The 12,812-nt window shown below is 48.4% G+C and overlaps 1 protein-coding gene across 1 annotated transcript; it reads left to right on the top strand.

The window, feature by feature from the left end:
- The first annotated feature begins 10,400 nt into the window (after positions 1-10,400).
- LOC144157889 (venom serine carboxypeptidase-like) lies at positions 10,401-12,431 on the top strand. The gene is made up of 2 exons (XM_077688605.1): positions 10,401-10,725; positions 11,460-12,431. The coding sequence occupies exons 1-2, from the start codon at positions 10,419-10,421 to the stop codon at positions 12,284-12,286; spliced, it is 1,134 nt and encodes a 377-aa protein (XP_077544731.1). The 5' UTR covers positions 10,401-10,418; the 3' UTR covers positions 12,287-12,431.
- Positions 12,432-12,812: the final 381 nt, after the last annotated feature.

Raw genomic sequence — 12,812 nt, 5'->3', positions numbered from 1 at the left:
AGCGACCGGATGGGCCAAGCGATGAAGGGGCCGGCCCATTCCCCAGAAGCCGACGCCCGCCGGGTGCTAGCCAAGCCGCCGGTACGACGTGAGGTCGTGTCGACCCATGCCCCCGTGAAGAAGTTGGGGCGGGAACCTGCAGGAGTTTCAATAAAGTTGCTCTCTCTCTCTCTCTCTCTCTCTCTCTCTCTCTCTCTCTCTCTCTCTCATGGCCCCATCTAATATGTTCATCGAGGCAGAGTGAAATACCGCCAACCATAATGCCCTCTCTCCGGACGAAACACCGAATAGTGTGGAGCGACTTCAAGTACCGCCCTTGCGGCAGCGCAGGACATCGCCGTTTGCTTGGTGCAGGCGTTGTCCAAGCAGCTGAGGAGGGATCAGATCACGGGGTATTTTGTTCTGGAATGAAGGTTTTTTCCCGTTATTCGAAGTCACGGAAGAAACAGGGCTTCCGGAATAGTCTTTCGAGAGGTGCAATCACATTTGTACAGCACTCATTTGCTGTTTCTAGTAATTTTGTGCGGTGTTTTGACATTCTGCAGCGAAAAAATACTTTACCATCCCATCCTAAAGAAAGCTGAAAAAAAAAAAGGCGCGAAACCTTTCTCACATCAAAACGGCGTCAAAAGGACGTCAGAACCTTCGCTAAAAGTGCGTCCAATTGATCACCAAACCTCCAAAGACCCAAATGGCAAAGAATGAACCCATGGGACAACTTTTAGTGCACTAAGTAAACGTATCTATGAACTCTGTACCGATACTGGGTAATGAGATAAGCGTATAGTACTGCCCTCCATGATGGCTGCGTGTATTGTCTTTCAAGTACCCGTTTTGACACGATAGCCGTCCGGTTTCACGCACGCGCCGTGTGTCCCGAGACCATATCCGAGCTTTTCTGTCGACCAACCGGTCTATGGGAAAATGCTTTAGTTTCTTGACAGGACGCCATCAGTCCCACTTGGAAATCTATAGCTAATAAAACAAACAAACAAACAAACTGCGGCAGGGACGCTTTAAAAATGAATTCCCTATGGACTTTACGGGTATGTCGTACATATTATGCAGCTGTGGTGGTTGAGTACTGAAAAGATGGCTCTAGTCTTTCTAATGAATTCCCTATGGACTTAATGGGTATGTCGTACATCTTATGCAGCTGTGGTTGAGTACTGAAAAGATGTCTCTAGTCTTTCTGGTGGGCCAAACATTTCTTCTTCGAAATCATCTAATTTACCTTTTAAATGTACGCGCGCAAGTGATAACCGCCTCATCGCCTCCCACCCTGTAAATTACTGGTGTATTATTGGGGGCTTTTGTATGCTGAATGTTATCTCCTGCCAAGCAGACCTTCTATATCTGACGCAGGAAGCCAAGGTTCATAGCCGAATGATAGATTTTATTGTTGCGTGCGCAATGCGCGTTCAAGGTAATATATTGACGTCAAACAAGACGATAGAGGCATATATCGAAGAAAGCCAGCTTTTTGTTTTGTTTTATTGGGGATTATAGAGCGGCGAATGCGAGATTGCAGTACGAGTAAAAGTACGACAGCCCTTTTCATTGAAATCTCTGCTCCCCGTATCTTTTTTGGATGACAGAACACGCAAGTGTTTGGTCATTTTAATTTGAAATTACGGGAGTACATATTTTGATGAACGAGTATCGTTGTAATGTTTCAAATACAGGGTTTCAATAAACCGCCAAATACTTTCAACCATCGCAGAAGGGAAAAGACATGGTTAAGTTGGCAAACGCGGCAATATCTTTCGAAACAACTGCTCCTGAAGTTCACCCGGGACAGTTGGACGATACGGTTAGATATGATAGACTTGGCTTCAAAACATTTTGAAGTACTTTTAGTTGTCTTGGTGGCTAGTATCTTGGTGGTTAAGCAGGTAGGTACTTAGGCATTTGCTACCATCCAAAAGTAGTTTGCGTGCAAAAGGGTTCTTTGCACGTGAGTTTCACTGTTTCATGCAGACATATCGCCCCTCACTTAGGCTAATGTGCTGTGTGGCTGAGCCCAAGGACTGCGGTTCTATCCCGGCCGTGGTGGCATTTTTTCGGATGAAGGCAAGAAAAAAAAAAAACACCCACCTGCTGATATTTCTTCGCGTATTAAGACACCCAAGAGGTGTATTTTAATTTCCAGTCCTCTACTACGGCGTGCCTCATAGTGTAGATTTACCTACGGTGCGCGAAAATTCAATGCTAATTAGAGAAGCAGCGTGTCAACATTAATAAATTACGAGGCGTACTAAGATTGAACGTTTTTGTGCATTTATCTTTCCTAGAATAAGAGGAACCAATATCGATCCGGTTAAACATTTTTATTGCCGGTCAAAACGGCGTACAAAAGACGATGAAAGTTCGACGCTGCTGCCGCTTAAGAGCAAAGAAGAAGAGAAAGAAGCCACAGATAATGTGGCCGGTCGAAAATTCCTAGCGCTACGCAACAGACTCCCTATAAAAAGGGTTCACCCTAGGCTTCAAAATTGGCCCTTCATCATGGAGGTGATCTAGGGTGCCAGCGCTATGGGAACGGAAAATATGGGCACAGGTAAGCGTTTATTTTGTTTCTTAGGCAATGCTCAGACTACAGACGCAAAGGCATATCGGGATCTATGGGCGTAAAAAAACGGCATGTCACGCAGTTCGATTGATTGATTGATTGATTGATTGATTGATTGATTGATTGATTGATTGATTGATTGATTGATTGATTGATTGATTGATTGATTGTAGGGCTTAACACGCCAACGCAACGCAGGCGATGAGGCGCGCCGTAGTGGAGGGCTCCGGATTAATTTCGACCACCTGGGTCTTTAACGTGCGCTGAAATCTCGCACACCTGGACGTTTTTGCTTTTCGCCTCCATCAGAAAAGCGGCCGCCGCGGCCGGGAATGGAACCAGCCACCTCATGCTCAGCAGCGTAACGCCTTCGCCACTGAGCGCACCGCGGCGGGTGTCACGCAGTTCGGTTGGCTGAGGCGTTAAATGACGTCATTCTTTAAAGTTATTACGACAGTTGCAGCAACAGTCTGAACCCGGCCTTACTGTCAGCGCTGCATGGTCAGCGTAATAACAGGCCCGAAACGAGGTGTCTGTGAGTGAGGGCACCACCTCTGATACTTCCGTTCCGTGCCTGGTATCTTCCGGCCGTTAATTAATGAGGCCATGAAGACAAAATAAACCATTGTTGGGTTTGGAAGGACCAGCCTTTCGTAGCTCGCTCAGTTGCAGTCCAGGGCCGGGTCTTTCAGCCAGCCCTCTTGCCTTTTCATGTTCCTATTGTTTTCTTTAACAAAAAATAGAAGCGTACGTCGCCGACGGTCAAAGAACTAAAGCAATCTTTCTTCTTTTTTTTACAGCCGTTACTATGTCTTGATTTGGAACGCGAGCACTAGTCCCTCACGATGAATATTTCGGCAATGCTTTCGTTGATGTTTCTGCTAGGCGGGATGGCGCTGCAGACAGTGGAATCGAGAAGATTATTCCGGTAAGTTTAAACAATATAGATGGATATATGCTCCGATGTAGAGCGATGCTTAGATGACTAATGCCAGTTGCTGAGACAGTTGGTTCGTGATTTTGAAAAAAGAAAAACAGTGGTAAAAGCGGGTAAAATAGAAGAAACACACGTATGGCCACGGTTTTATAGAGCCACTCAGTATTGTGCTAAATTGGTCAGTGTCAGAAAGCCCACAGTATTCAGGGTGGTAATGAACCGTAAAGCATACAATGCCACACTTACCTGTACTAGAGATCGTAAAATAGCTTCTTTGTATGTTCATTTACTTATCAAAGTTGTGAAGGCCCATCCGTATTCCAGCAGCAGCGGGTCATTTCTACCGATGGCCATGTCCTTCAACACTGATTCCCTCGCAGTGAACCTAAGCAAGTTGAAGGTATTTTATTTTGTAGCGTAAGCTACACTGGCCGAGGTTGAGCAGTTTCGCGTGGACTTTGAAGGCCCGTGCTGCGCAAGCGCGAGGATTGGATTGGATTGAATTAAATTAGATTGTATTGAATCGGATTGGAAATCCAATCCAATTAGACTACGGGTGTGTTGAGAATTGGGTCTGCACATAAGCCGGTCTGCGCATTCCAGAGGAGTGGCGTCATAGTTGTGGCAGACGCACTGGCGCCGGCGTGTGCCCAGCTGTGCGCCTCCGTTGCTCAGTAGCCAAGTCAGACGGTGCCCCGGAGCCGCTTGATAGCCTTTCCGCATGGCTCTTGGAGAGCCCTGCTGCGCATGCGCGAAGAGCAGTGACTGGATTGGATTGGATTGGATTGGAAATAGTTTTAGAAGCAGTAAGCATAATAATCAGCTAATCCTAGACAACGAGGAAACCTAAGAATAACTAGTTGAACCTTACTTCTCGCTACGTATATCCTGGCATAGCCGAGCTAAGCCACTGCTATTTTTTTTATTCGACCAACCCCTGAAGAAGGGCGATGTACACGGCCCAAATAAGTAGCAATCAACGTCAGTGAAGAGTATTATATTGCATTATAAGGAAAAACAAAAGATCAACACGTGTCACGCAAACACAAAATACAAGTTGGGGCAAAAGTAACTTACAAATACGTGCAGAAAATGATAGTGGAATCCGAACGCAAGAGCACAAAAAAAAAGTTGTTTTGAAATTGCATTGTCGCGCCGTACTAGTTTATGGAATTTGGCGGCACCAATAACGCTCTCAGTGTGTGAGGGCAGAGAATCCGAACAGGGCATTGTAATCAATAATAGTGCGCGGTATGAATGATCGGCACAACAGAAAAGTGGGGCAATTAACACGCCGATTTATACCCTGAAGGCATGGTCACGTCAGAAAAGAATGGTAGGCGACTAAGAAAAAGGTCGGTATCAAGCGGAGAGTGATGGTACGGTTTGTGGAACGGTGATAAAGCGAAACTTTCCACCGATGTGATCATTCTTGCGGACGTGCGTGAAGTTTTCGAACCGTGACGCTGCTATGACGTCAATAACCTGAGAATATGAACCGAACGCACGGTTTTGAAGTTGTACCCGCCAAAGGCGCCGAAATGTAAGGATTTCCGGAACAAACATACATAGGGTTTAGTCTTGTCGGCGCATCTTTCTAACTCAGTGCAAATATTTTCGATGTATGCAACCTGCATTTTTTCAACGCAAGCCTTCTTGACACTGCCTTTACCGGGCTGTTCCAGCCGTTAACAGGAGAACGCTGGAAAAAAGCGCAACAGAACAGTTCAAAATGGTAATCGATCAGCGCTTCAAAGGCCTCGGCTTAGTAAATTGCCTGCTTTAGACACAGCTAACCTCTCACATGCAACCGTCGAGTTGTCCCTTCTCTTTCTTACTCACTCTGCCTCTTATCTCTCTCCGTCTGGTGACACCTCCAGTCGGATATACAAGACTCGCGGGACTGGCCACGATGGCCACTTTCTGACCCCTTTCATCGACAAGATGGACGTCAGAACTGCCCGTCAAGCGAGCGTGGTGAAGATTCTCAAGTCTAGGGCGAACGTCACTGCATACTCCGGCTTCATCACGACCAACAAGGAGTGCCAAGCAAACTTATTCTTCGTCTACATGAAGGCCTCGGTAAGAGCCGGTGTTTGAGTCCCCGCACTGCGAACATCCTATACACGACCTGGTAGTTGGACCACAGGAAAAATAGGAATTTCAACGGGTTTAACAGTTAAAAAAAATATTCTCGAGTGCGCCCTACCCCTCTTACCACAGCTTGAGAGATGGAGGGGTTTTGATGATTATTGGGAGGTTTAACGCGCAGTCACTACACAGGCGATAAGGCGCACCGTAGCGAGGGGCTCCGTATTAATTTTGACCCCCTGGTGGTTGTTGTTGTTGAACAAATTTATTTCACATTTTTATACCAATCAAAGGCTGTTGTGAAAGAATGTAAAACAAAGTAACGCTAAAAATAAGAATACAAAGAAGGTAAACATTCTGTCGTTTGATCACTGGCTTCGGCCGTGACAGGCTGTACTTCTGGCAGTGTGTCCGAGCCGCGAACCGGTGGGAGCAGCTTTTGCGTCATTCAGAAAACTGGTTTAACGACCGCCAAAGCTCGTTGGGGACCGCTGCAGTTGTGTCCGAGTGTGGTGTCACCCAGCTCTGAAGGACCTTCGTCCTTATCTCACTCGGGCGTGAGGCCAGGGCCCGAGCTCTGGGAGCCGAGTACAGCGGGCAGAACCACAGCAGGTGTCCAAGGTCGGACCGGGTGCCGCATTGGCTGCATTTTCCATTGCTGGGCTGGTGTTGGGGATGGATTCTTTTCTTACTTCGGCAGCGCTGAAAAAGTATAGGGTAAGGAGGGTGCCAGCCTGTACCCGCCAACACGTAACTTGCTGCCAGCTGGTGGCAGCCTAGAGAGAGAGAGAGAGAGAGAGAGAGAGAGAGAGAGAGAGAGAGAGAGAGAGAGAGAGAGAGAGAGAGAGAGAGAGAGAGAGATAGAGAGAGGGAGAGAGAGAGAGAGAGAGAGAGAGAGAGAGAGAGAGAGAGAGAGAGAGAGAGAGAGAGAGAGAGAGAGAGAGAGAGAGAGAGAGAGAGAGAGAGAGAGAGAGAGAGAGAGAACTTTATTACGCAATAATGCGAGAGTGGTTCCTCAGTCCAGGAGCCAATGTGCTGTCCAGGCTGCCGTAGCCCTGGTCACAAGCAGGGCTACGGCAGCCCTGCTTGTGACAGCTGGACAGCAGTATCTCCCACTGCTCAGGGGAAGGGGACGGGTTCAGGGGCGGTCCCGACTGTGGAGCCCATGCAACAGTTGCTCATATCATTTGGCAATTCCCTCAAAACTCATTCCCTCTAATCTCTCGTGTGGAGCACTAGGAGGCGGCGTTAGGAAGCTTGGATCCGCGGGTACAGCAAGGACTCGCTGAACAAGCAGCCCAGGTCAGCGGCGCCCTCCAAGCGCTGTTCACCACTCGTCGTTGACCCAAAGGTTCCAGAAAAACTTACTCTCTCTCTCTCGCGGGGGAGTGGAGGGTTGTTAAGTGGATTGCACGCGCTGCATACATAGCTGCGTCGGTGCTGATTGTCAGAAGATGCCATTATTGCTGGATCTAGCCAGTGATTGGGCGTCTCTGCGTAGTCGGCTAACCGGTTGGAAAATCGCTCGGGTGGTTTAACATGCGCTGAAATCTCGAGCACACGGGCGTTTTCGCTTTTCGCCTCAATCAGAAAAGCGGCCGCCCGGGCCGGGAATCGAACCCGCGTCCTGGGGCTCAGCAGCACAACGCCTTAGCCAGTGAGCCACCACGGCGGATAAGAAGGCGGTTTGGTGCAACATCGAAGGCACCGGCGATAGTATTTGTATACATAATGGCATGCACTTCTTAAATCGGGCTTTTGTAGTTTTTTTTTTCATCGGGCCAATGGTCACAGATTTAGGTACCTCGGTACGTCTTTGCTGTGTACTGCACAAGAAAGTTGTAGTTGTCGAGATAATGGTCTTTCAAGAACACCTTTAACTGGCCCAGGGAGGATGTTGGGGGGTCAAGGATGTGTGGTCAGTAATAGTGGGCTATTGTCGCATGATGGAGACGGTAGTAACAGCAACCCGCAAAGACAGACTGTAGTGGGGGATAGGGAGAATTGTTAGAGCGAGCTAGATGCGACTGCAAAGACCACTATCCCGCAGCAGAGGTACACAGTACTGCACTCGGCGGGATAATGTCCGGAGGAGATTGTGAGGGTCCTTTCGAACAAAGACATGCTGAGCTGCGGCAGGTCTTCCGGACATGGGCATACACTGATAGATAACTTAATAGAATGCTTTGTTGGGCGAGTTGGTTCATGGCTTCAAAAAATGAAAAAAAAGCGCAATGTATACGAGGAGAGAAAAACACAGTCCAGCACTCGTCCAGTCTACTGTGTTGTTCTGTCCTCGTCCCTTGCGCTCTTTAAATTTTTTGGAACTGGTAGTCAGGTTGTGGCACCGATTGAGGTTGCTTTTTCTTGTCGGTGTGGTGGTCATTATCATTTATATTTCGAGCCCGATAACAAAAACAACAAAACAGCCTTATCGCAACCCTTACCGTTTACTCTTCAGGGGGAAACGACGCGCTATCAATGATTGGGTTTTGTTAAAAATAATGTAAGCGGCACTTCTGGTGCCTCAATGCGTCATGCTGTGTAGGAGTATATTTACAGTTAATAAACCAACTTCCGGACAGCAAGCAAACTCGCAAGTTTGTGTTAATAACCCGCTGAAACGCGCACGCGTATTTGCTGCGGCAAAACCGACAACTGGGCTAGTCGGCACATCAGCAAGCATTCGTCATAGTAAAAAATGGTAAAAAAGGGAGAGATTAAAATGCCTGACAGCATTTATTACCGGTAAATTGCAATGACCTGTCACTGCAAAAAAAAATCAGACATCTCTGTCAGGGTTGTTCAGTGAATGCGAAGAATATCTCGGTTCAATCGCGTCAAGATTCCCCAGTTCAAGAGAAGAACACGTTCTTCAGACCGTCATTGACCATTGGTAAAGGAAATAGCGTTTTTACAACTGGGACTCAAGGCTTTTGTAACGCCGTAAGTTCAACGAAATTTTGCACGTTTAGGAAATTATTTTGGCGGCATGCCGCAGTTAGTAGCCTCATTAGACGACATTAGAGCAGTTCCATTAGGGGCGTTGCATTAAAACAAGAGTGAAGGCTACACTCCACAACCAACCGTATCCATGCAACCTTTTATTGCTGGTCTATATCAGGAATCCTTAGTGAGGGCTGATGTTCCTGCCGTCTCGCACGTGAAAGGCGGCGGCTTTGTGAAACCTGGCCCCTGCTCCTCGCCTTGCTAAAGTTTTCCCATTTAGATACGGCGGTTATCGCGTCTTTAATTGAAATGTTGTGCTATCGGAAGGTCCAACGCTCCACTTGATACGCCCATGATAAGTTCGCCGCTCATCGTGTGTGACGCATCTTTCAACGCTGATATGAAGGCGTTCGGCAGGCACTGGCTTTCGGGAATGGAACATCACTGTTCGTATAAAGCAGGTGTAAATTAAAAATTAAAGGAATAGTTGCAGCTTCTGTTCAGCAGTAATACTTTGTTTCAAATGTACGTAATATTAACTTGCGTTAAATGAGGCGGATGTGCATGAACCTTTTAAAAATGCGCGAAGAATATTTTGCGTGCCCAAATACACCTATGTTCGTAGGTATTGTTGCCGGTGAGTGCATTTTTGTAACCATGCATATGGCGCCTGTTAGTCGAAACAGACTTGAAGAAAATTAAACTCACGACTAGACGTCAGAAACCGGAGCAAAAAAGCTGCGTAAAAAGACAGCAACCCCCTAAAACATGTCGAGTTCATCAAAGTGTGCTTATCACAAGAAAAGGGTCGAGAGTGCTCGCAAATTTTGTTCGATCGTTGCCCCTTCAACTTGCAATTGAGCATGTTCTATTTATAAAGTTTCTCGTTCGGTTATCACGCTTTGACTGCTTCTTCGCCTTTAATGTGCAGTCAGCGACGTTATGGTCGGATGAAGCCGTATTGAACTCGCAATTCCTGCGATGATTAACGGTGTGTATATTTGGAAATTCTTGCGACGTGTGCGACTGGTTGGGATTTCGGGGCTAGCCTCCGCTGACGCAATCGCATTTAGAACTAGAATGGGGTTCCACGAAGGCCATTGGAAATTTTTCTCTCGCCCTTGCCTCCGTTCTCGTCTCGTGCCAAAACGAAGGGGAGGGGGGGGGGGAGAGAAGGAGGAGTAGGGGGACGTCACCTTGTCAGGCTTTTTTTTTCTTCTGTAGCCTTTTTGACCGTTCCCCTCGGCAACTGTATAGTCACTCCTGTACATGTCGCAATAAACTTTGAACTTTGAACTTTCACTTTTCAACTTTCTCCAGGCAGAAATTGTGTGGACCCCGGTCGAGTCACCAATGAAAGACAATTAGCGCACCCCAGATCTCACCCTACAGAGCCCTGAGGAGACATCGTAACCTACACCCGCTCGCGACCTTCCAAAAAATTACACAACACTACAGACTCAGTAGAGCGTTTCCTGATCCATACCCAAAGCTCATGAAAAATCTAGACACCACAATGAGAATAATACGGACTGCCACGTTTAGCCGTACTGTAAGGATGCTTTTGCAACTCCCCACAATATTGAGCGCGCAATGTGAATTTTGTAATCAACCAGGTATTCTCAGGAGCATGATAGGGGAGTACGACGACAATTCATCTCTTCCGCCCCATTTGCTTTCCCCTGTGTAGTGGGAAATGCAGTAGTCCAGCTAGCTCCTCAAGATCTACTTCCGCTGGTCGAGAAGGCCAGTGGAGCCAAGACGGCACGGGCTTATGAGAAACCACCCCACCCCCATCTAAATTCTCACTAAACAAGTTTTGTCTCTCTCCGTTCTCTGGCCAAGATCAACCCGGAGCACGCGCCCCTCATGGTCTACCTCCAAGGGGGTCCGGGCAAGTCGAGCATGTTCGGACAGTTCCTCGAGTCTGGTCCTCTGGCGGTCGACTCTCACGGCAAGCTCCACCGCAGGCCACACACAGTCCAGAAGATATTCAACGTCGTCTACGTCGACCAGCCGGCCGGGGCCGGCTTCAGCTTCACCAAGTCCGCGGCTGGATACGCCCGCAGTTCTGCAGACTGCGCGAAGGGCCTGCGGGAGTTCTTGAGGCAGCTGCTCATTGTGTTTCCCGAGCTCAGGAACCGGCCCCTGTACGTCGCGGGGGAGAGCTACGGATGTAAGTGCACTGACTGGCTACTGACTTTCATGGTCGACTGCTATTCGGGTGGGGCCGCCTCATCGGGTGTTTCTCTTGTGGTGATTGTTCTTGGACGACATGAGCATTTGTAAGGCTTGTCAGCTTGGTTTCGCGATGCCTCACCTTCGGATCTCATGTAAGGATGCACGCGGGCAGAACAAGACCAAATGTGAGTTACGGGTCGTAGGCTGGTGCTAATCCGTCTCTTTAGCCGTAGGAGACATGTGAGTTAGCCCATCACTGTCCTTGGGCTGACATTGAATGAATGAATGAATGAATGAATGAATGAATGAATGAATGAATGAATGAATGAATGAATGAATGAATGAATGAATGAATGAATTGCTAGCTGGTATTCTAGCGTGGCATGTACTGGGTACAGCCTGAGTTGGGAGGGGCAACTCGTGAAATGAATGTGTGCGTACTCACGTGCAGTCATGATTCGCTGCAGCCACCCACAGATCATATTCTAAAGCGGTGTCTATATTTAGCGTTGAATGCTTTTAGGCCACTCTGCATGACCAGTGTAGCACTACACACGAGCCTGAAGCCTGAGAGAGTAGGGCGGCAATATGTTTCCTTCATCGTAACCTACCTTATATGGGATGTCGGTTATCTTCCACAACTTGTTTTACCTTATACTAAACTTTCAGAGGTTTCTGCTAATTTGTGGCTTGACAACACTCCAAATACTCCTCCCCCACTCTACGCAGCGCGAGTAGCAGTTGCCCTGGCCCATAGCCTCCTCACGAACCCAGACCCGGCTGTGCCACTGAAGCTCTCCGGCGTCATCGCCTGCTCTCCCGTGCTAGGCAAAGCGATCGACCTCCTCGACTCCGCCGATTCCCTTTACCACATGGGCATGCTCGACCCCCACGGCAGGCGCACCTTCTCGATGGCGATACAACGCGTACGCGACATGTGGGGGGTCAACCACACCGGGGCCCTCTACCTCCTTAGCCACACCATCTTCAGCCTGCACCCGACGCCCAGCGCCTTCTGCAGACTCACCGGCTACCAGGATCACGCGAGCCTGCTGAGTGACCGGAAGCCCGCCGAGTTCGTCCAGTACTACCGGTACATGCAGAAGCCCCTGCTCAAGAGGTCGCTGCACCTGAGTTCCCACGCTCAGGTGGACAGTAAGAGGCTGCGCGTGATCCTGCACCTGGCCAAGGACTTCACCGTAGATCTTCGAGACCAGGTGCAGGCGCTGTTGGAAGCGACGAGGATGCTCGTCTTCTCTGGGCAGTTGGACACCGTGTTCCCCGTGGTCAAGCAGGAGGCCTACATGCTCTCCCTTAACTGGACCGGAGGGGAGACGCTGAGGAAGGCGCCCCGGAAGCACTGGTACGAGGAGGGCCCCGGGTCGAGGCTGCTGGGATACGTGAAGAAGTCTAACGACCTCACCTACGTAGTGCTCACCCGGGCGGGACACCACGCATGGGTGGATGCGTCTGAGACCGTTTCGAAGATGGTGGAACGATTTGCGAGTGGAGTGGACGTCTTGAGCCCCAACCGGAAGGTTAAGGGTGTGAATTAGACAGTAGCCGATTGGTGCACGTGATGTATGTGAATTTCCTGACCGAAAATTAGCGCCGTGCAACACAGGGTAATGGCTGAACAAATTAGTTTTTTTGTTAGATAAATTGCGGCGGCCTTTATTTGATAGATATTTTATTTGGGTGGACTGCCGGAATACCTTGATTCTGAGTTATGAAAGCCAGGAGTGGTACTACGCATTTTTTACGATAAACAAGAAATCTTCGTGAAACACATTTATTTGCTTGTAGGAAGCATTCAATGGCTTCTTTGTGTGCACTTCAAATAAGCGCTGCATGGAAGGGAACCAACTGGTGTTGGGGTCACGTGATTTCGTTCACGCTGTGCAATTTTCTACTTTTTCACGTGCTGTACAAGGCAACTCGGTGTATACGCAAGTATTCGTGTGTTTGTATACACTACCGTCCTCGCTACTTGGTTTATTCTTTGATAATTTTCTACAGAGAGCGATCAATCATGTTCAGCGCGGCTATACCTTGAAAACGGTGATGCGTTTACTTGCAAAC

Source organism: Haemaphysalis longicornis, unplaced genomic scaffold, assembly GCF_048455015.1.
Source record: "Haemaphysalis longicornis isolate Haplotype H1 unplaced genomic scaffold, Haemaphysalis longicornis Haplotype H1 scaffold_10, whole genome shotgun sequence".
NCBI classification, from domain to species: Eukaryota; Metazoa; Arthropoda; class Arachnida; order Ixodida; family Ixodidae; genus Haemaphysalis; species Haemaphysalis longicornis.
This window is presented reverse-complemented; position numbering and strand designations above follow the sequence as displayed.